The sequence below is a fragment of the Macaca fascicularis genome, chromosome 7 (assembly GCF_037993035.2).
Source record: "Macaca fascicularis isolate 582-1 chromosome 7, T2T-MFA8v1.1".
Taxonomy (NCBI): domain Eukaryota; kingdom Metazoa; phylum Chordata; class Mammalia; order Primates; family Cercopithecidae; genus Macaca; species Macaca fascicularis.
Window position 1 is genome coordinate 1,417,188 of NC_088381.1, and position 22,261 is coordinate 1,439,448.

The following is a 22,261-nucleotide window of genomic DNA, read 5'->3' on the forward strand; positions in this document are numbered from 1 at the left end:
TGCTATTGTGACCAGATTTCTCACCAGCAGGAATGTCCCACTGGGTGGGTGGTCTTACCTCCCTGGGATCCAGCACCCCACTCTGGAGACGCTCCCCTAATAGTGTCCTGCCCAAGTTTTGTGTTATTAAACTAGATGGGAGGGGAGGGCGTCTGCGGGGTTCTCCAGTAAAGAGGCAGGAGTTGGACTGGTCTTTGTGACTCCTGGGCTGGCCAGAAAAGTGAAGGACAAATGGACTCAATGATCAGTAATGGCAAAAGAGTGAAGTGCGGGGATGTATGTGAGGTCCAAGACCATGCTTCTGGCCAGATGGGAATGTGGAGGAGGTCCACACTGGTCATGCTGTGTGCTGAGGGCCCTGGGCTCTGTGGAGAGCAATGGGGCAGCCAGGCAGGGAGTGGCCAGCTCCCTGCACTCTTCCCATCACAACTGTGTGACCTGTCGAACGTCTGCGTTTGATGCCGTCCTCCCTGGCCAGACACAGTCTAAAGCCCCCACCCCAGCTCTTGCAGCTGCCCCTGTCCACACCTCCTCCAGCCTCCCTAACTCAGGAGAATGATCCCCCAATAACCCAGTAACGTGTGCCGCAGGAAGCTATTTACCCTTTCTTCTAGGGGAAGGGAAGCTGGGGGAATGAATAGGCCCAATACTCAGACAATGATTCCTAAGAACAAAGGTTGTTTTATGCAGATAAAGTCCTCCAGGAAGACTCTAAGAACTTCCCTGGAGAGAATAGGTGGTTAAGTCTGTCTAGGAGCAGGGAGGACTCCCGGTCTCTTCTCCTCTTTGATGGTTAATCTTTCTGGGTTATTTGATAAATCCCTAGGGAGGGGGTTTAAGACAATTGCATTGTTTTGGAAAGAAGCTTTTTTGGTCAAACAAAGAAATTGCAGAGGGAGGCCCTCCCTGTGCTTAGGGGTGGAGGACCAGACAAGGTCAGAGGGACTTTGGTTCTGAGGCAGCTTCTAAGGCCTCTCAGTGTCAAAGCACAGGTCCTCAGGGTATCAGTTTCTCAGCCCAACACTGCCCTGGTGGATATCTCAGCTCCGCTTCTAGGTAACTTTCGAGTACCTCACAGTTTATGACCAGCTACAAATGGTCTCTGGGAACACGTTGGAAGTGCACAGAGAAGCCCCTCCAAGCCGCCTGCAGCAGACACCCCACTGTGTGCCAGTCTTAGGTGTCACTGCAGAAGAGCACAAGAACTTGAGAGCCCTGTACCCTGGTGAGAGCAATTTTCCTCCTGGAATAAAGGATTTCTTACAGAGAGCTGGCAGGGCGATGTGAGAAAGCTCTATCTGCCAGGTTTGACAGCTAGGTAATTTCAAATCGAAATTTCAGATTTGGCCTTCACTTGTCTTTCCTTTGAAATTTCCACTGCATGTCCCAGACATTTATTGAGTCCACTTGTCAGCTTGGGTGAAAAATACTGCCTACCCATCACTTTCTGATTCTTCCTTTCAGCTAAGACTGAAAGCCACTAATGGGCCATTACCTGAAAGTACCGTGAAGGGTGAGCTTGTCCTTGGGAAATAAACCTCTGGTGTGAATTATTCCACTTGCATCTGACCAGCGTCAACACTGATGGCCTGTGGAGTGGGTAGGTTTGTATCCACTCAATAGTCTGATTACATTCCACAAATGTTGATATCCTTTCCTTTGCTATCTCTGCAAATGTAAGCATCTGTAGTTCCTGTTTCTCTTTTCAGTCTACAGAATATTATTATTTTTTCCCTTTCTTTACAAGCAAGAGCCCAAATGAATTTACTAGAGCTGACTGGCTCCAGTTCCTTTGGAACAAATGCTAAGTATAACAGGATCAGAACTAAGCACAAACAATTTAAAAGGATGTTTGATAGAAATGTTTTCAAAATTATGCTGTAAAAACTAGGTGGAGTTCACAGTTATGGATATAGTTTTGTCTGTAGAGGACAGGATCAAGTTTTACAGATGTGTTGGTGAAAAGACTAAAACTCTGTAAAATTGAAGAGATGTATTCTGAGCCAAATACGAGTGACCCATGGCCTGTGATACAGCCCTCAGGAGATGTTGAGAACACGTGCCCACGGTGGTCAGGTTACAGCTTGGTTTTATATGCTTTAAAGAGACAAAAATCATCAGTCAGTACATGTAAGGTATATATTGATTTGGTCTGAAAAGGCTGGAAACCCTGAAGTGGAGGCTTCCAGGTCACAGGTAGATTCAAAGATTTTCTGATTGGCAGTTGGTTGAAAGAGTTAAATTAATGTCTAAAGACTTAGAATCAATAGAAAGGAATGTCTGGGTCAAGATAAGGGGTTGTGGAGACCAAGGATTTATTACGCAGATGAAGCCTCCAGGTAGCAGGTTTCAGAGAGAGTAGATTGTAACTGTTTCTGATCAGACCTAAAGAGTCTGTCTTATCAGCGGTTCAAAAAAGGAGGAGGGTGCAGTGAGACTGTCTGGCTTCCCCTTCCCCTTATGACCCAAACTAGTGTTTCAGGTTTACTTTGGAATGCCCTTGGCTGAGACGAGGGGTCTGTTTAGATGGTTGAGGGACTTAGAATTTTATTTTTGGTTTACAGATGGGACTTCAGCATATACACAGAAAATTGGTCTAGCATATGACTGTTTACTGCAATGGCACCTTTATTTATTATGTCTCATGCAACAAGACCTTCTTTTGCAGAGCCTAAGCTTGGCTCACAGCAGGTCATGTGACGTGATGCTGGGAAGGTCGGGGGTTTGATTTCAAAGCTGCTGCCAGGAGAAGAACCACTTTTATGGGATGCAGTATGAGTATTGGGGGAAAGATAGGTAGATGTAGGCACAAAGAAGAAGACAGGCATGCGTAGAGTACAAGTGAGGGCTTTGCAGATGCACGTCAACCAGGTGCAAAGCTGGTGAGCTTTGTACAGCTCTGCCAGCTGAGGCCAGGGAGTTACAGGGCATCTCAGCCCACACGTGGGGTCACAGGTGTACACACGGATTTGTATTCTAACCCCGAGTTTCTTGCAGGTAACAGTTTCTATGACTATGCTAGCACTTGGGAAAAACAGGAGGTCATGGCAGATTATATTTGTAACCAGAATTTCTTGCAAGTAATTTAGTTTCTATGAATATGTGCATTAACCTGGAAATAAAAACTGGGGATACAGATGAATATCATATACTAAGAAAACCTTGGCTACGAGAATTTTTATCTCTTTTCTTCCGTAGGTCCACCTGCTGTTCTTTCTCAGAACAGATGTCAAAGCATCAAAATGAACAATGTTGCGTTAGTTGGGGGTGGTTTGCACCTTCTAAACTGCCTCGCTTCCGCCTTTCCACCACCTCTTTCTAAAGCCTCCCTCCCCTCACACAAATAGCTGGCTCGGTAGTTGATAAGTAAAAAGCTTGCAGTTACCTTGAAATTCATAAAGCAGGGATGTCAGAGTTTACAAAAGACCATAAAGCATATGGAAAATTCCTTTTATTCTTGGGGCTTGTTATGCTCTACGAGGTTACCTGGAACACTGCGTTGGCCAATACTGAACTATTGCTTCTTGGAGAAACACGGGGTCTGGTGCCTGCAGGTCTTTGGTTACAGCATTTTGTCAAGCAGTCAATGCATAACCTTTTGTGAGTGTGTTTCTGTGGAAGGACCCTATATTTAACCTAGAGATACTGTTGATTCGTTAGGATTGAACTCGCCTCCAACAGCACTATAACTTGTGCCTGCATGAAGCTTGTCTGACACTTGTATTTTTTCCATGAGGCACATACCAGGCTTGAGCTTAGGAGCGCTAGCCAGCACTTCATCCCCATGTTTGGGGCCATTTTAAACAGAAAAATCACTACCAAAAAGCACAAAAGTGCAAGAAACACGGCACCACACAGACCGTGGAAAGGACGTTTGTTTACAGCAGGAGACAGAAAGCAGGCCTTGTGCTGCCTCAGCTGGGAACGTGCCCACTGGGCAATTCAAATTCTTTGCCACTTCGTGTGTGTCCTCAGAAGACTGTGAAAGTGCTGCCAGCATTGATTTTTGGGGCTACAAATACATCCTAGTGTGCAGGCCAGTTTGCAAAGATGGAGTCTGAATATAGTGCATATGACTATATTTACTACTTGCTACCTTAGTCTGAGCTCTATAACAAAATACCTGAGGCTGGGTAATTTGCAAGAACAGAAATGTCTCTCTCACAGTTCTGGGGGCTGTAAAGTCCAAGAAGCAGGTGCCGGAAGGTTTGGAGTCTGGTGAGGGCTGCTTCATCGATGGCATCCCCTCTCAGCTGCATCCTCACACTGTGGAAGGCGGAGGAGCAGAAAGGGCCTAAGCTGGTTCCCTCCAGCTCTTTCTAAAAAATAAGGTGCTAATGCATGCAGGGCTTAAAACCTAGATGACAGGTTGATAGGTGCAGCAAACCACCATGGCACACGTATATCTATGTAACAAACCTGCACATTCTGAACATGTATCTCGGAACTTATATTAAAATAAAATAAAGAAAAAAGAATAAGGTGCTAATCCATGTTTGATGGTAGAATCCTCAGGACTTCATCACTTCCCCAAAAGGCCCCACTTCTTAATACCACCATGATGGGAATTAAGTTTCAACCTGAATTTTGGAGGGGACACCATCATTGAAACCAAAGCACTTGCTAACAACTGATCTTCCCAAAGAGTGTCCAAGAATATCAGTTCTCTCAAGGATCGTACCCAACTCAAGGCAGTATTCTACTTTGGATGGGGTGGTCTATTTTCGTCTCTTTTTCAGATAAGCAAATTCTATTTTAGTTCTCATAGTGAATGGGGGCTGATCTCTGCCAGGGTCTCCATGATTCAGCCTCTTCGCCGCACACTCCTATTTCTGGCCTGAAATTCTTTTGAGGTTGAAGCGGACAGACCAGGTTTCCTCTCTTTTGATTGAAGGATGGAAAGGCTGATGACACACACGCCGGGTGACAGCAGAGCAGCTCTGCACAACGGCTGAGGCTGGCCGCAGCTCTGACGAGCATGTTCTGGACTTCGGCAAGCTACGGAACCTCCCTGTGCCTCAGTTTAGCCACTTGTAAATGGATGGATAATAAATAGCACTGTCAGTCAACAAGGAATCCGGACTTAGGTAAGGAGAGACTTTATCCAAAGGACCAATGCCATTGAGGAAGGGGCTGTTGCTGTGGGGGACGCGTGGACCATTAGACCTGCACCTGTGGCAAAGGCCGGAAAGAAAGGGATTCTCTTTAATAGGAAGGGGTAGGTACGGCTGGAAAGAACAGGATGCGGCGGGAGGAGTGAGTGTCATGACAGACGAGCGGGAAATGTTCTCAGCGGGCAGGAAGGAGGGTGGTTGTGCCTCTGGGGGTAGGAGAGAATCCTGGCGACAGTTGGCCAAGTCAAATTATTGGACGTTTTGTCCAGATTGGTGAGTGGGGACATAGTCCAACTAATCATTTATGAGGGTCTGTGCCTGGCCTTATCCCAGATAAACAAGGGGGCATTTGAGAGTCTTAGTGGAGTCACAGGGGAAGGGCGGATCTTTGCAGTGAGCCAGTTCCTGGGAACGAAAGGATGAGGGAGAGGCCAGGACTTCTTAACCCTGAGGTTTCTGGGAGCGCAGAGAAAATTCAGACTTGTCATTGCCTACCTTAAAGGGATGTTTAGAGGATTAAAACGGGATACATGCAAAATGTTCATATTTCTAGGATCCGTTAAATTGATATAAGTGCTAGCTCTCATTATTATTACTCTAATACTAAGAACCAAAGGCATGCGTAGGTGAGCAGTTCTGACGGGAGCAGTGCAGCGGGTGGAAGGAGGGGACCCTCCCTGGGGGCTGTGGCTCAGACACATGGGTGATCACATGCACAGCCCTGGGACATGGGGGGATGTCAGGAGAACTCATTAATGGCCATCTGAAAAAAGGTGCTCTGTGAATAGACTCCACTAGACGAGCACTGCTCACTAGAATATTAGCAAATCCACTGCAACTCGCTCGCTGCTGGGGTCCTGTCTCTGCTCTGCCCGCCCCGCAAACACAGCCCCCACTGCTCCCTGGCGGCGAGCCTGGGCACGAGGTGTGGGGAGGGGAAGCCACAGCAGGTAGCAGTTGGGTCAGGGCACCTACAAGTCACTTTTGTTCTTTTTTTTTTTTTTTTTTTTGAGACGGAGTCTTGCTCTGTGCCCCAGGCTGGAGTGCAGTGGCACGATCTCGGCTCACTGCAAGCTCCGCTCCCCCGGGTTCACGCCATTCTCCTGCCTCAGCCTCCCGAGTAGCTGGGACTACAGGCGCCCACCACCTCGCCCGGCTAATTTTCTTGTATTTTTAGTAGAGACGGGGTTTCACCGTGTTAGCCAGGATGGTCTCGATCTCCTGACCTCGTGATCCGCCCGTCTCGGCCTCCCAAAGTGTTGGGATTACAGGCTTGAGCCACCGCGCCCGGCCGTCACTTTTGTTCTTAAAGCACACTTAAAGCATTTATTGTGTTCATTTAAATATATTTTAACAGCTTGGGCAACATAGCGAGAGTTCATCTCTAAAAAAAATAAAATAAATTAATTGGTTATGGTGGTGCACGCCTATAGTCCCAGCTGCTCGGGAGGCTGAGGCAGGAGGATCACTTGATTCTGGGAGATTGAGGCTTCAGCGAACTATGATGAGGCCACTGCACTCCAGCTTGGGTAACAGAGCAAGATGCTCTCACCCCCGCCCCCACCTCTCTCTCTCTCTCTTCATATATACATATGTTCAAATTGGGGGAGAAAGTGCTGGAAATCCACACCACTTTCTTCTAATGGCATTGCATTTTGAGAGGGAATAGACCGGACACCTAGAATTTAACAACATTCTCAAAGAACAAGCCATGGAAAGGCTGTGTGAGGAGGAGAAAGTACTTCTGTTTGGGTTATATTGGTCTATTAGAGGTCTGAGCCCTGAACTTATAAAAATCTGACTTTTGAGGCTGAGGCGGGTGGATCACGAGGTCAGCAGATCGAGACCATCCTGGCTAACACGGTGAAACCCCATCTTTACTAAAAATACAAAAAAATAGCCGGGTGTGGTGGCGGGCACCTGTAGTCCCAGCTACTCGGGAGGCTGAGGCGGGAGAATGGCGTGAACCCGGGAGGCGGAGCTTGCAGTGAGCCGAGATCACGCCACTGTACTCCAGCCTGGGTGAGAGAGCGAGACTCTGTCTCAGGAAAAAAAAAAAAAAAAAAAAAAAAAAAAAAATCTGACTTTTGAACTGAAAAAAAGGAGGTTTTATCCATTCAGTTCCACAAAAGTATTGCATAGGGTAATCTATGCAATTCCTGCAGGATAAAGATTAGCCTGTAGGCCCAATTATCATAAATTCCTATTACTCCAACCGAAATGTGTTGAGTGCCTGTTTTGCAGCCAAAACGTCTTCCCTTTTCTCCCTGGTGCTGTGTTCAGCGCAGAACAACCGCACTTGGCAGCTTCACTCCGACAGAGGCCAGTGGCTGCTTAGAGGGCTGGGGCGTTCGGAGGCGCGTGCACCGAGCTTCTGCTATTCACACCCCTTGGTTTCTCTGAAAGAGAGTGTTCACTTGGAGGAATGAGTGTGCTTTTTGCTTACTGACAGCCTTTCTTCTCTTCTGAATCACAATTTGAACCAAAGGTCATTGGAAGACATGCTTTTGGGAGGGATATTCGTTTTGAAAAACAGACATAGCTCAAACCCCGAAGGCTCTCTGGATCTTTTGGTCTTTGATGAGCGGGTGGCCTCCAGGCAGGGGGTGTGCCGGCTGCTGTGTTTGTGCCGTTTGTATTTGATCTGCTGCTGGGGAGCTTCTCCCTCTGACTGTGTGTGCGTGGGTAGCTCGATTGCTGTTTGGTGTGCCGGGGCTCATGGTCTCTTGCCCTCTCGTCTACTTTTTATAAGCAATTAGAGAATCAGAGAGGATAGACTCCTTCTCCCCTGAAAAGCTGGTTGTGTTCCCAGGTGCACCCTCACCCCCACCCTCCCACCTACCCCTTCCTGACTCTTCCCTTTGCTTCTCCCCAGCACACATGCATCCTCTCAGGAGGCCCTTCTCACCCAGGACAAACATAATCTAAATAAGAAAACCCACATCCTTGACGGGCTCTGGTGCTATAGAATTCATACTTTTATCTTTGCCATCTGTCTTGCTTCTCAGGGTCTCAGTTTCATCATCCGTAAAATAGGAATAATAATTCACAATAACCACGTCACAGGGATGTTATGCCGATTTAATAAGATAGAGTCTGGAAAGGGCTCAGAAAGGAGAAGCCCCCACTAAATGCTGACTGATCACATCATCAGCTAAAGCAGTGCCTCCCAGGCAGGCTTTCGGTTTCAAAGTGGACACTGCAGAGAAATGGCCGCTTGATCTCCACCTCTGCTGGCGAGGCTGCAGGCCTCAGGTCAGAGTCCACGTTGAGCAGGGGGACAGGCTCCCTGCGGTTCCTCCTGCCACCCTCTTAGAATACCGCACACCTGGCCTCGAGGGGGACGTGGGGTCACAGAGAGAGGGACATTGAAAAAGAGATTGTGAATATAAATTGCAGGTCAGGTGTTCCCCTGTATTTAGTGTCCATCCAAGTAATTGGGAGATTTTTTTTTTTTTTTAATAGAAAGGCACAAACTCCTGGCCACAACCCCTGCTGCAGACAGAGGGAGTCTGTGGCCCCAGTAGGATCCAGACGCTGGTGCTGTGCGGTGCTGTCAGCCCTGCAGACAAAAGACTTGCTTGAGGAAACTGTGCCCTGTCTATGGCTCAGCCTTCCAGGGTATCTGATTCTGGTTCTAAGGGAACTGTTTCACAACTCGCTAAGGTGCAGACAACTGACAGCAATGCAGAGAGACGATTCCGTTGCAGCCAGGTGAGCTCAGTGCTGTGGAGGCCCAGCTGGCTGTCTCCTCATGGTGGAGGGGCCGGGCGTGGTTCCATCTGCACATTCACCTGCATATTCCAGACCTACACAGGTGTGGGTTCTCCGATTCTCCTTCCTTGTAACTGGTTGTAACATCTTACTAGTTCTCTCATCGATAATGAATTAAATACATTTCTTAACATGTTTTATTTGATGAATGTATATGAAATATGATGTTGCCTTTTTATGAAAGTTAATTTCATGCCCTGGCGACCCAGCTCAGGGTGTCAGCGCTTGGCCTTCGTGGACGCACTAGGACAGTTCCGTTTGAAGCTGTCGTTTTATGGATCGGTAAGGAATTCAGGAGAGAGTCCTGCTGTTGGTCAGGTGTGCTGCTCCCCAGTCTCTGGGGCACCAATGTTCTGCAGCTCAGCAGCTGGGATATCCTTCTATTCAAGGTGCACATCTAAGTGCCCAGAGAGGAGGGAGGAGAGGATGAGGACCGCAGGAGACAGCCAGCATCGAACTGCTGAAATACACCCAGCTTCACAGCGGGAGAGTCCGTGCGACTGGACTGGCCCCTGACCTGAATTCGGTTCCAAAACACATGGCTTCTGTAAGATTGAGGAAAAGCCACCAACAGTTTTGGTTGCTGCAACTTGTCATTGCCTCCCTTAAAGGGGTGTTCAGAAGATTAAACATTTTAATGAGTCTTGTCTTGGTGAGCTGCTGGGAAGCTTGGCAAGTGGCTTCCTAGGACTCCCCAGCCAGGCCAGGGTGGGTTGTGATGAAGCTTAGAGGCCAGGATTCCTGCTCCCTGACTGAGACCCCCAAAAGTCTCCACGGTGAGGAGGATCCTGGGTTCACAGTGGAAATTAGTGGAAGAGGGTTTGTGAGGAGAGTGTGGGCTTTGGAGCTGGGCCTTTGGCCGAGCCTTCAGCCTGAGTGTCTGCGGGCTCCTCTTTCGCGTGGGTGCTGTCCCTCTCTCGTGGGCATGTGATGATCAGTACCACTCCCAGAGCACACGGGTGTGAAGTGTGTGCAGCCAGCATGACTGTGGACAGGACCTCGCTGACGAGGAAGCTGGTGGGGACTCCCCGACTCTGACCTTAACCTTAGGTAGGCTGTTCTTCACAGGGGAGGAGACCGGCATGGGTAACCACCACCCAACAGCAGAGGGCAGGAGGATCAAACTGCTTCCAGCAACGTGTGTCCAAAGAGGCTGCAGGAGAGGACACTGACGGTCCGGGCGATTCGTTTGCCTGATTGTGAGATGTCGCTTGCTGATTTAAGATCTCATTCAAAGGTCACATTTGGAACGGCTCTTGTCAATGCACAGAACATTGGGGAATCGTGAAAAAGAACTGTGCTGAGGAAAATGTCAGGCTAAGAGAAAGTGGAGGAAGACAAACAAAAGGAATCCAGGGAGATGCTCATTGCACCTTAAGGGTTCCCTCTGTGTGCTGGAGCGGACACAGGCTGGTGCAGACTCTGGTTCCCAGATGGATCACAGAGCCCGTGAAGCAGAAGCAGAGGGGCACGTTGGCAGGTGCGAGGTGGGGCGGTGCTGAGCTGCTCAGGGCCCTCACAGTCAACCCCTCCCCGTCTAGGTAGGAGGTGGGATGCCCCAGGGCAGAGGGAGGTAGGAGTCATCCCAGGAGTTTCCGGGGAGCCCATGAGCAGCTCTCCACAGCCCAGGCACAACGACCCTATAGGTGCCTTCATGCACTTCTTCAAGCCATAAGATAAACACACATGGCTTCTCAGAGTGCTGGGCAGGTCTCAGGCCTTGCAGGGCTGGAGGGAGCTGGAGTGGTGGGATCTGGAGTCCACAGTGGCTAGAAGTAGCAGCTCGGGAAACCGGAAACCCTGGGAAGGGCAGCTGGCCACATAGAGCCAGCAGGTGTCCTTGGCATTTGTCTTACATTCTGAGAGAACAAAGGGCTGCGTCTTAATCCGGTGGGGAACTCAAGCGACAGGTTAACCCTGTCCAGCCTCTCTGTCCTAGGGAGCAGTTCAGCATGAGCAACCCGGGAATCCGGGAAGAGCTGGAATTCCATCCTCAGTCTCTGCTGGTCCTAGACTGAGGCCGTCACCAGGTCACCAGGCCTCCGTGTCCAGGGTTGGGGCATCCCTGAGGAAGGTGGCCCTGAGTCAGCAGGTGTGCCGCAGTGCCTTCCAGCATTGAGAAGATGGACGGGCCTCGCGTGCACATCTCCACCTGGAACTTGGCAAGGGACCACTACGGGGGTTTGCGGTCGGCATGCACATTGCTGCTACTTCACTTAGCGTTAGGTGAGCGTATGGTACCCCAACCCTTAGTGCTGGCAGCGCCATCAACAAATGCGATTCCAATGTGCTCCCTTTGTGCATGAGGCTGGGTGCAGGCACAAGACTCCGCCAGCTGCTGGGGTACTGCTCTGAGCGTGTGCCGCCAGATCGCCTACTCAGAACCATGCAGGCCTTGTTCTAAAAATGATGGTCCCGGAATGTTGAAGAGTAATGATCTCAGGGACAGGGCTTTCCCTGTGTAAATATGAGTAGCTTTGCTAAGTGTCTGGAGACCTGTGATTGCATCTTTACAGGGCTCTATCGTGTATGGGGAGCAGGGGTATATATAACCGGTAATTTTATAATTTAGCAAACTCAGAGGAAAATAACAATTATTGCTATTTAGTGAGTGCTAGGTGTCCGGGACAGTTGTAGCACATTGCACTTTTTTAAAATTTATTTTTATTTTTAGTCGAGATGTCATAATTGTACGTGTCTCTGGGGTACCGGGTGACGTTTCTCTGCATGTATACAATATGTAGTGATCAGTGTGTAGTAATTAGCACATCCGTCCCCTCAAATATTTTATCAGTGCTTTGTGTTGTGAACATTCAAACATCCTCCCTTCTAGCTTTCAGAAGTATATAGTAAATTGTAATTAGCCACGTTCACCCTCCAGTGGCACAGAGCAGCGGGACTCATGCCTTCCGCCTGTCTGTGATTCGCGTTCATGAAACCGCCCCTCCCAGCCTCCCCGCCGTATTTACGGTTTCTTATCCTCACACGGAAGCAGAACAGTGGGTACTATTTCCCTGGCTTACACTGCCCTGCTTCACACGTATCCATGAGAAGTCCAGGCCTCCAGCAGCCATGGAATAGGACGGCTCCCATTCACACAGTGCTGGGAATGAGGCATGAGGCACAGGCCAGGTTAGCCTCGAGGACCGGAACACGCAGCTCACACGTGGCCAAATCCGGAGCGAGCTCAGGTGTTCACGTCACCTCTCAAGGTGTCTGTGACTTGTCAAGTTATTGACAAAAGACCTGGGGCCCAAGGCAACAAAAATACCCATTCTTGATGTAAACTCTACAGGGATCCCACGAGCCACGCAAACCCCTGACGTTCGCAAATGCCATTTAATAACAAACTCTCTGTTTGCCCTTCGTAAAAGATTCGGAAATGGAAAACGACCTTGCTTCTCTACGAGTGAAGTCATAAGCGTGCATGGTCTTTATTTGCTGAATGGTAATAAAATACATCTTCATCCTAAGGGCTGGCCGCCTCACAGTCTTTCCGTGAATCCTGATGATTCAGCTTGGAGCCAAAACCCATTTGAGGACAGTCACACTTTGTCTTTGTTTTCCAGAGGGATAAAGCTTATTTGTGGAAACAGACCTTGATCCATTTATCCAGACTGCAGGCTACACAATTCCTTTTCAGGTTGGAACGTTGTCTGTAAAGTGTTCTTAGAATTCTTCTCTGTCTGTGTGTCGTGCTCTTGCACATGTGCCTAGGACGTGTGGAGAGAGACTGGCCGATGCAGGGCTGCAGAAGCTCCCATTGACAGTCATCAGGGCTGGCCTCTGATGGACTTGGTTTCTCTGCCAAGGGAAAGGGCATCAAGATGGCTTCTCAGTTCAAAAATAAAAAGCTTACACCTATACTTTAGGCCACGGGTTAGCAACATTTGCTTAAGTGGCTGGACAGGAAATATTTTAGGCCTTGTGGGCCAGCTTGTTCCTGCTGCCGGTGCCTGTGCGCTGTTGTCCCCTGTAAGCACCCGCGGATGGTGCAGACGCACGTGAGTGTGGCTATATGCTGGCACACTGCAGGTACGGAAATAGGTGTCAGCCCGTGAACCTGGTCTTAGTGACCCCTGTTCAGACCTAAAGATTTCAGAAGCAGGTCAAGCATGATGGCTCGCGCCTGTAATTCCAGCACTTTGAGAGGCCGAAGTGGGAGGATAACTTGAGCTCAGGAATTTGAGACCAGCCTGACAAACCTAGCGAGACTTTGTCTCTACAAAAAATTTTAAAATGTAGCTGGGCATCGTGGCACATGCCTGTAAGTCCCACCTACTTGGGAGGCTGAGGTAAGAGGACTGCCCGAACCTGGGAGGCTGGAGCTGTAGTGAGGTGTGATGGCACCACTGCACGCCAGCCTGGGTGACAGAATGAGACCCCGTCTCTAAAGAAAAAAAAGACTTCAGAAAAGTGTACCTCTCCAAGTGGGGGAGGGGTAGCTCAGTAGCACCCTCCTAGCAGAGACAGTGGAGGAGGATTCAAAGCCTGGAGAGTTCGGACTGCTGGGGGAATGGGCTCCTCCGCTGCCCCCCGGAGACAGTCGCCGGTGAATTAGTTATGCTTTGGGTCTGGAAGCAGCCTGGGCCTTCAGAGCCAACGACCTGCAGAGAGTCCCTCAGGGGAAGTGGACACGGTGATTAACGACAGCCGCACATCTCCAAGAGAAGACGTTGCAGCAAACAGGTGGGAGTCTCTTCCCCGCGGAGGCGGAGGCCTGGAAACACCCAGAAGGAAGGAAAGGCAGACAATCCGGAATGTAAGCGAAGCCTGAAAACACACCAGTGTCCATGTAGCCCTGGAGGCGGTTTGATTGTTCCTCGTCACTGTTTTTATTTACCATTTGATGGATGAGAAGATTGAGATAGAAACGACCTTTAATTATAGGAATGCAACTCATCATTTTTTTTTTTTTTTCCGCAAAGGGTATAGCTCTGTAAGTCTCGTGAATCACAGTGCCACCCACTGATTGGAAAAGGGTGACCATGGGAGAGGGGAGGCTAATTTTACGTGGTATCTCCAGGCTTCCTCAGAGACATGCCACCTTTCCGTGTGTCGGGTAAGCCTGTGAGAAGGCTGGCGCGTTCTGCACCGGGTGGGAAGCTGTGTCTTTCCCAGGCATGTGCTGAGAAGGCCTCTGGGATGGGCAGATGGGCTGTCCGTGCGGTACAGGATCACCAGTGCATATGTGTGCATGTGCATGTGTGTGCACATGTACGTGCATGTGTGTGCACGCCTGTGTGCATATGTGTGCATGCATGTGCATGTGTGTATGTGCGTGTGTGTATGTGTGCATCTGCATGCATGTGCATGTGTGTGCATGCACGTGTATGTGCATGTGAACGTGTGCATGTGTGCTTTTGTGTGCATGTGCGTATGTGCATGTGTGTGCATGTGCATGTGTGTGCATGTGTGTGCATGTGCGTGTGTGTGCGTGTGTGTGTGTGAGCACGTGACCATGTGCTCTATTCAATTTAGTATTTGCTCTATTCTTATTCTCTGACTTCCAGGAGAGACTTGTACTTCCTCCACACGCACCCCTACTCTCAGTCTCAAGAAAGGGGAGCGATACTGGTCTGTCATGAAGGTTACCTGGATGAGAAACTGAATATACAAAGTGACAAGGCCGGACTATGTATGACAGTCCAGCTCTACAACCTCTGCAGCAACCAGGCCAGAAAGCCAGCCACAGCCTCTGCAGTCACCAGCGGAGAACAGTCAGGGCTTGATTCACAACTGCCAGCTTCCCTGACTTTGGTACCCCACCCCCGACTCAGGACCAACTGGAGAAAGCCTGCCAGTTGCACAGATGTTCGCTTCTAGCCAGCTGCCTGCAGCTTCCCCACACCAACAGCCCCCACTTGGGGTGCACCTGAAGCCTTCTCTTTTTTCACAATTTGCCTTCCCACTCCTCTGCCTGCCTTTGAGTCTCTGCCAAACGCAGGTGCTGATGGCTGCTTCCCTTGGTCTCGAAAGCGCTGAATAAATAGCCTCCGCTTGTTCCATTTGGGTGGACCTTGTTTATTTCCACAAAAGGAACCACACGTCAGGGCTCTGGCCAGCAGCAGAAGGCGCAGGAGCCCGGGAAGCATGGGGCTGTCACTGTCCATCTCTTGCTGCTCTTTCTCTCATGCTTTTGGTTTGGGAAGTCATGCACCAGGAATTTGGCTACCAAAAATTTGTAGAAAACTCTCTAATAAATAATGGTCCCAATCACTGGTGATACAACTATTGATAATTTAATGCACCATGGAGCACATTTTCTATCTGTATCTTTATTTTGTATCTATGTATCAAAATGTATTTTACTGTTTTCATTTCTGATCATTTTTAACCAATCATGTATGATGATATTTGTAACACTGAGCCGATGAAACATCCTGCTGCCATCAGCCCATGACTGGCTGGAACAGCTGGAGTGCAGAGTTGAGATTCCTCATGTCTCTGGAATCAGAGACACCCAGCCCTGAGTCCTGGCCTGGCAGCTCACTGGGAGAGAGACCACGGGCATGTTCCTTACCCTCTGCAATCCTGCATCCTCCTTGGTAGATGTGCTTATAAAGTGTACCTCCCTTGTGTGGTATTGGTAAGAATTAACTAAAAATAGAGTGGGTAATACATAAAAAACTCTTAAAGTAGCAACGGTAGGTATTAGTTGCAGTTGTTATTATTATCATTGCCCTTGTGTTTGCAAAGGGTTGACTTAGTCATGGATGACTTCCCTGTGCTGCTATGAAATGATGCTGTTTGTTTTTTTGTTTGTATTTTCTATGTGATGCAATTTTGGGATTTGTTTTTAGATGTTCTCAAGACCAATAACATCAAGAAGTTTTATGATTTGCAAAGCTGAAAATGGTTTTAGGCACATTTGGTGGTAATTTTCCCCTCTGGAGTGTCTGGAGGGTACAGGGGTAATGATGTCTGATGTGCAGATTCACCCTGCTTAGGGGAAGAAGAGTGAGATGGCTCAGTCCAAGCTGCTGCCTGCTTTTTGTGGACACACAATGCTGGCATGTTGTGGGGTCACTTGTTTCTGTCCCGGGGAGCCATGTAAGTCTGGAAAACACTGGCATGCTCTGGGCAGGGGCTGGCCTTCCTCACGGTCCACGTATACTGGCAGTGCATTTCCTTAGAAGGTTAATGGAAGAAAATGAACCAGAATCCCATAAAGCCTTATGGCTCCAAATTGCTCTTTCAGTTGAGAACGCATGCTGGCTTGGAACGAGTCCCTGACACTGTCTGTTCTCTGGGCCTTTCTCGTGACCACCCACTGTTGACTTTGCCATTAATTATCTGGCTGAAGTCCTGATGGTCTGTTTTCTCCACTGTAAGGTTAATCTTACCCACTCCATTTCCGTACTGTACTCTTTGCAAGGGAGTCACTGCGTGTGGCCCACACTTAAGGGTAGAGAGTTCGGTTCCACGTGCTTGAGGGTGGAACAGCTACATAAATTATTGGGAACTTTCCTGCACAGGAGATTTGTCTTTTCTCTACCATTAATTAATCTGTGTCATCCTTCATATCACTATGGCTCCTGGATATTTATTTGAAATATAATCCAACACCATTTTGCTGCTCAAATTGTCCAGCTTTGGCCATTAAGAGCTCTCTCCCGGTTAGCTACTGTGTAGCTTTAATATTACTTCATCTTTTTTTTTTTTTTTAGTCTTTTAAAACTTTCTAGGGCTGCAAGATTCTCCAGGCTCGTTTGTACATTTCCTGCTCCAGGCCTGTGGCCAGCCATTTTCCAAGGAGCCCTGGTTCCTTTTACTGGAGAATGTCATTAGAAACCATGGTCTGGGCACTAGTTATGCTCACTGCTACTTAGGTGTCCTTGACTCTGAGCCTTCTCAGCTGACAGAACAAGGGAATGTGTGTGCGCATACTAGCCATGCCACTGGCATCTATACTGAAGTAAACATGAGTCGTACTGATGTCGGTGACTCAAATCTGTTCCTACCTACGTGGATCATTCCAGCCTCCCCACGGCTTATTAGTAACCTCCCGCTCCACCCTCTGCCACCTGTTTGCTCAGTTGCTCGGTGCAGTAGGCATGTGCAGCAGAACTGCCAACCTTTCATGCCCGTGAGTCAGTCCACAGTCCATCCTTGTTTCCATAACCACGTGCCCCAGTGCTCTGTTTCTCCCTGTGTCCAGGAGCCCACACATCCCAACAAATTTCAAAAGAGAGCAGATCATTGTCAGCACAACTATCTTCCAGGTCACAAATGCACTGATGACAACCTCGTGGTTCTGGGCGGCGGCCACTGCTTTCTATTTTGCTGAAAGTTTTCCCAAAGTAGCGATGCCAGTTTTTGGTGGTGCCCAGCACATATGAACAGCATCAGCAATTCATGTGATGGAGACAGAAGAGCTGATGAAGCAGTGTTCTGAGACTGCAGAGGCCACTCAGAACGAAGAAGATGGAGTGAGAATCATTTGCTCAAATGACCAGGGTGTGTGAGTGTCCTGGGTCCTCAATACATGTGGAATTGGCTGTGATAAGCCCATCATCATTCAGAAAATTGTCACAAATATACCTTCTTTCCCTTGAATCACTGTCCTCTCCATGTTTCACTTTTCTTTCAAGAATTCTCTCGTTAATTTACAGTTAATAAGATGGAATAGTTTTAAACAAAATTGTAAGCCCATTAAAAATCCATTTTCATGGGAAGACAGTGCCTCAGTGAAATTGTCATTCTGGAGGCTGTCAACCAAGGTGAGCTTCTTACGCAACGTCTCATGTCTGCGCCCAGGTCAGAGCGCACTGCCTTCATCAGAGGACAGTGGGGACCTGCTCATGAAAATCCCATCGTTGGGGTCAAGCGTTCCTCAGTGTCGAGGGCAGCTCCAGGGAAACCATATTCCACTTAAGTCAGAGGAGAGTTGGTGAGGGCTGCAGAGCTAATGATCACAAGCACTTTTCACAGCCAGCCCCTGTCCAGCGATATGGCTGGCTAGAGTCGTAATGCTGATTCAAGGAGGATAATTAGATTTTCTCACCACTTGATGGAGGACTGAGGTGAGGACTATGAGTGGTCAGAATGCCATTATATTCAATCCTAAAGGGCACGTGACTCTTTTTAGATCAGTTAGACACCCACCGTAGCTTATTCTGTGAACATTTACCCTCCTCGCTTGATTGAATTCCGCCTTCCATGCACTGGGCCATTACTCTGTGGCGTCACCCTGGTAACGAAGAGGGGATGGAATGGAAACTGCCTTGTGGGCTCTGCCATGCATCTCATCTCCCTTGGGAAAATTCGACTTTCCTTGATTAGGCTGGGGCTGCCCACAGTGCCACACCCCACTTGGTCACACTGATCAGGGTGCTCCATTTGGGTGGCTGACATGACCCAAGCCAGCCCAATCACAGTCTTGATAGTTTTCAAACATAAGAGAGTGAAAATGGGCTTTGTCTTTGCTGCTGGTGGCCCCTGGGCCTGTGGAAGGAAAAAAGCTGAGAAGGAATCTTAACAGAGAGAAGGAGAAATGAGAGCGAGCATCTTGGTAGGTTTGGGTCTCATTGGTTTGGGATGTTTGCTCCAGGAGAATGAGTGCTAGTTGCCAGTTCTCTACAAACTCTTCCCTTTAGCTTTGCTGCTGTTGGCAATTGGATCTTAAGCAAATAGGGTTTTATTGTGACATTGTTTAATTATACATATATACATATATATGTGCATATATACACACACATATACATATATACACACACAATCTGGAAACCATTCTTATTCACAGTATTAAGCAATGGATGACACCTGCGCGTGCCAGGCACTGTGCGAGGCCCCAGGGATGCAGTGATGAGGGACGTATACAGAGTTTCTGCCTTTACAGGACTTGTAAAGACCAATGGGGGACACATTTGTAATTACAAAATCAATCCAACTACATAGTTCAAATACAAATTGTGTTTAGTGCTTATGGTCTACTTACCTCAAAAGAAATGTGTTCAGAGAAGTGTCTGTGACGGGGTCTTATTTGGTGCTTCCGACCTGGAGTGAAAATACGTCTGCAGTAATGACTTTGTGTTATGTTATCTCTGTTTTCATGGGTCTTTTAAAATTATCCATTGCTTGCTCTGAATACAAGCATGAATTAACTTCTAATGAATACTGACAACGATTTATTAAGATTTTACTATGGCTTAAATTATATAACTATTCAGGGAGAAGATGCTTAGTATAAAATATTGAGTCAGGCAAAATTCTAATCCATATGATCTAATGAAATGAACATAAGTTTGCTATCCTCATTTTAATCAGTGTCTACTCTCCTGATTTTTCACAGAGAAACATTCATTACACTTATCACTTGTTTCTCATGGATAGAATGCTGGGGACAAAGATGTGACTTAGAGCTCACAGTCATGTGAATCACAGCTGTTATTTACTTGTTATTATCCTTTAGCCATAAGCCACAACTAGTTATTTTTAAAGCTCATCTTGAACGTGCAAACCCAGTATACAAAATGAATAGTCACATAAGTTCTGTAATTCACCTGTATGATAATTTAATTTGTTTTAATACATGGCTACAGTCTATACTGGGTCAGACCTTGTACTGGTTGCTGTTTTTACACTTTGGAAACAGCCATGTCTCCAGTTTTGGAAACCAGTGGGGAAGGCAGTCGGCGACCCCATCATGATAGATGAGATGAGCAGTGTGGCGTCCTGCTGGAGCAGATTCCAGGTGGACAGCACTAGTGATGGGAGCACACGAAGCCCATGGAAAACGGAAGGCTGAAGCAAAAGCTTGGACTGAGGGTAGGAGGTAGGTAGCTAAGATTCAAGAAAAGACATTTTGTTAGAATAAACCTCTTTGTGAAGATCCAGGGCTAGGGTTAGGGCACAGACAGTTGGCATGGCTGCGACAGACGAAGGGTGTGGAAGAGAGAAAGCCGGAGGGAGGCACCAGCCTTTGTGTCTGAGCTGAGTTAAAGATGTTAGATTCATCTTAAAAGCACATGCAGGGAGTTGATATCCTATATTCATTATCATATATGCATTCTAATCACATAATACCTATAATTATATATAATTTTGAGTGTATATAATTTTTAGCTCCTCAGCCGTTATCTCTTGACCATAACAACGGCAACAAGCAGTGTCTGACTGTGTTGAGGGTGTGTGAGGCTGAGGCTGAAACTGGATGGTGACCACAGGGGATGGAAAACAGGCTTGGTTTCAAGGGAAAGTTATGAAAGGGGACCCACGGGGCAGGGAATTGTGGGGAGAGTAAAGGGTGGCACCCATCTTTCTGGCATCAGATGTGAGTAAGTGTATATGTATATATGCACACATATATGTGTACATGCGTACATATATGCAAAATCTGGACTTGCCAGCCTCCACAACTGTGAGTCAATTTCCTAAAATAAATCTATATCTACATACTATACATATGCATATCTGTAGGCATCATGTACATACATATGCATACGTATGTGTAAACTTCTACATATATATGTATATATACACACATGCCTGCATATATGTGTGTGTAGATAGGTAGACAGATTTACTTTAAGAAATTAGCTCATGCACCCGTGGGGACCATTAAGTCCAAATTTTGAAAGACAGGCTGGAGACCCAAGGATGAATGGATGCTTTGGCTCAGTCTGAAGGTAGCCTGGAGGCAGAATTCCTTTTTCCTCAGAGGACCTCAGTCTGCTTCCTCTTAAGGCTTTCAGATAATTGGATGAGGCCCATCCACATTATGGAAGGGAATCTGCTTTACTCAAAGTTACTAATTTAAATGTTAGTCTCATCCAAAAAACACCTCAGTGATATCTAGGCTGCTGTTTGACCAAATATCTGGGCTCCATTGCCCAGATGGACCGCTGCGGTTTGGGAGTCCAGTTCAGGCCCCACTCCTGGAAACCAGCAGGGCCCTCTCCTTGGCCAGTCTGGGATGAGCCTCAGGCTGGACAGAGGGAAACATCACTGCCATGCCCTCTCGGATGAAAGGCGGTCTGAGAAAGCAGAAAGTTACTTCTTACACCTGGGGCCTTTTAGTAGCAGACATTCCGATGTCTGATGCCTGCAGCATCAGAGGGAACACGAAGACTTTGAAATAATGTCAAAGAGAAGGAAATGAAAAATAATGAAATCCCTCTTCAAACAGACCTCGGAGAAAGCAATAGTAATCATTACGGAAAATCAATTAGTCATCTGTTCACTGTGTAAAATATAAAACACATTTACATGGGAGACATGTATTACACATTCACATGCACATGCACAGATAAGGGGTTTGTTTTGTTTAATGCTACCTTATAGTTACAGAAAGTTTAGATTTAATTGCTTGTTTGGTACTGAACTCGGCTTGCATTCTGGTCAGCAGTGCCTCTGAAGCCGCATTCTGATGAGTTATGTGGTGAAGTTACGTTAAAATGAATTGGTTTGTTAGAATAAAATCTATCTTGCTATGAAGAAATATTTGGCTTGTGGAAGCAAATAATTTTACCACATAGCACGGGGAGAGGTCACACGGACATTCATTTTTTTCTTATGCTCCCTGAAAAAGGGAGTAATCAGTAAAAACCCAAAGAAAAAAAACACCAGCCACAGGTGAGCGCCAGGCGGATGTGGCCGGCAGCTTGCTGATGCTTTTTGTGTTTTGCAGGAAGGAATTTGCTTGTTCTTTTGAATAAGCTTCACGAACAAAATGCTGACCTACCCTCTGCTCTCCACACTGCTACACTGGTTAGCACCCTGTAACTGCAAAACACTAGAGCCTTTTGCCGAATTTCCCTCAAAAGAGCCAATTTTTAATTTTTGTCAAGAGCGTACCCTCTGATTTAGCTGTTCACCATCTATGTAAGCTCCTGGGTCTGTGATGTTTGGGTCTCTGGCATCTAAGATTCTTCAGGCTTGTTAATCACCACCAGCAACAGCTGAGAGAAAAGCAAGACTGCAAGGTTTGGACAGATAATGGCAATGGAAGGAATGAGCTGGGAAGACAATTACAACAATGACATTCTAAGGTAGCTGAAGTTTCCCTTTTATTGAAAATATTTGAGAATCTCTAGAATCTCCAATTTTCTGCTCTCAGTAATTTTTCTCAACAAATTATTCCACTACTGCCTCACAGAAGCATAAACCACTGTCCCAAGTGCTTGGAGAAATAATACAATTTCAAAAAACAGCCACAATCATTTGTTTTCAAAAAATGTATGTTAAAATTAATGTATAGTTAGGTTTACTTTTTACCCTTTATATCAGAAGAGGCTATTTATTTATTTATTTCAGAATTACTTCTTTCCTATTTTTATTGTATATATTTATCATGTACAACATGATGTTTTGAAGTAAGTATACATTATGGAATGGCTAAATCAAGCTAAACATACGCATTACCTCACATA

At 47.2% G+C, this 22,261-nt stretch overlaps 1 protein-coding gene across 13 annotated transcripts in view; it reads left to right on the top strand.

Moving 5' to 3' along the window:
- OCA2 (OCA2 melanosomal transmembrane protein) overlaps positions 1–22,261 on the top strand; it is a 460,826-nt gene that overhangs the window by 412,073 nt on the left and 26,492 nt on the right. For 7 of the 13 annotated variants that reach the window (XM_065547634.1, XM_073995264.1, XM_073995265.1 and 4 more), the window contains one exon: positions 14,402–14,894. The exons of 5 other annotated variants lie outside the window; for them this stretch is intronic. In XM_065547634.1, the coding sequence (XP_065403706.1) occupies positions 14,402–14,714 (313 nt within the window). In that variant the 3' untranslated portion in view covers positions 14,715–14,894. Of the gene's footprint in view, positions 1–14,401; positions 15,534–22,261 lie in introns of those variants that run through there. One more of the 13 variants, XM_073995269.1, reaches the window with a different exon arrangement.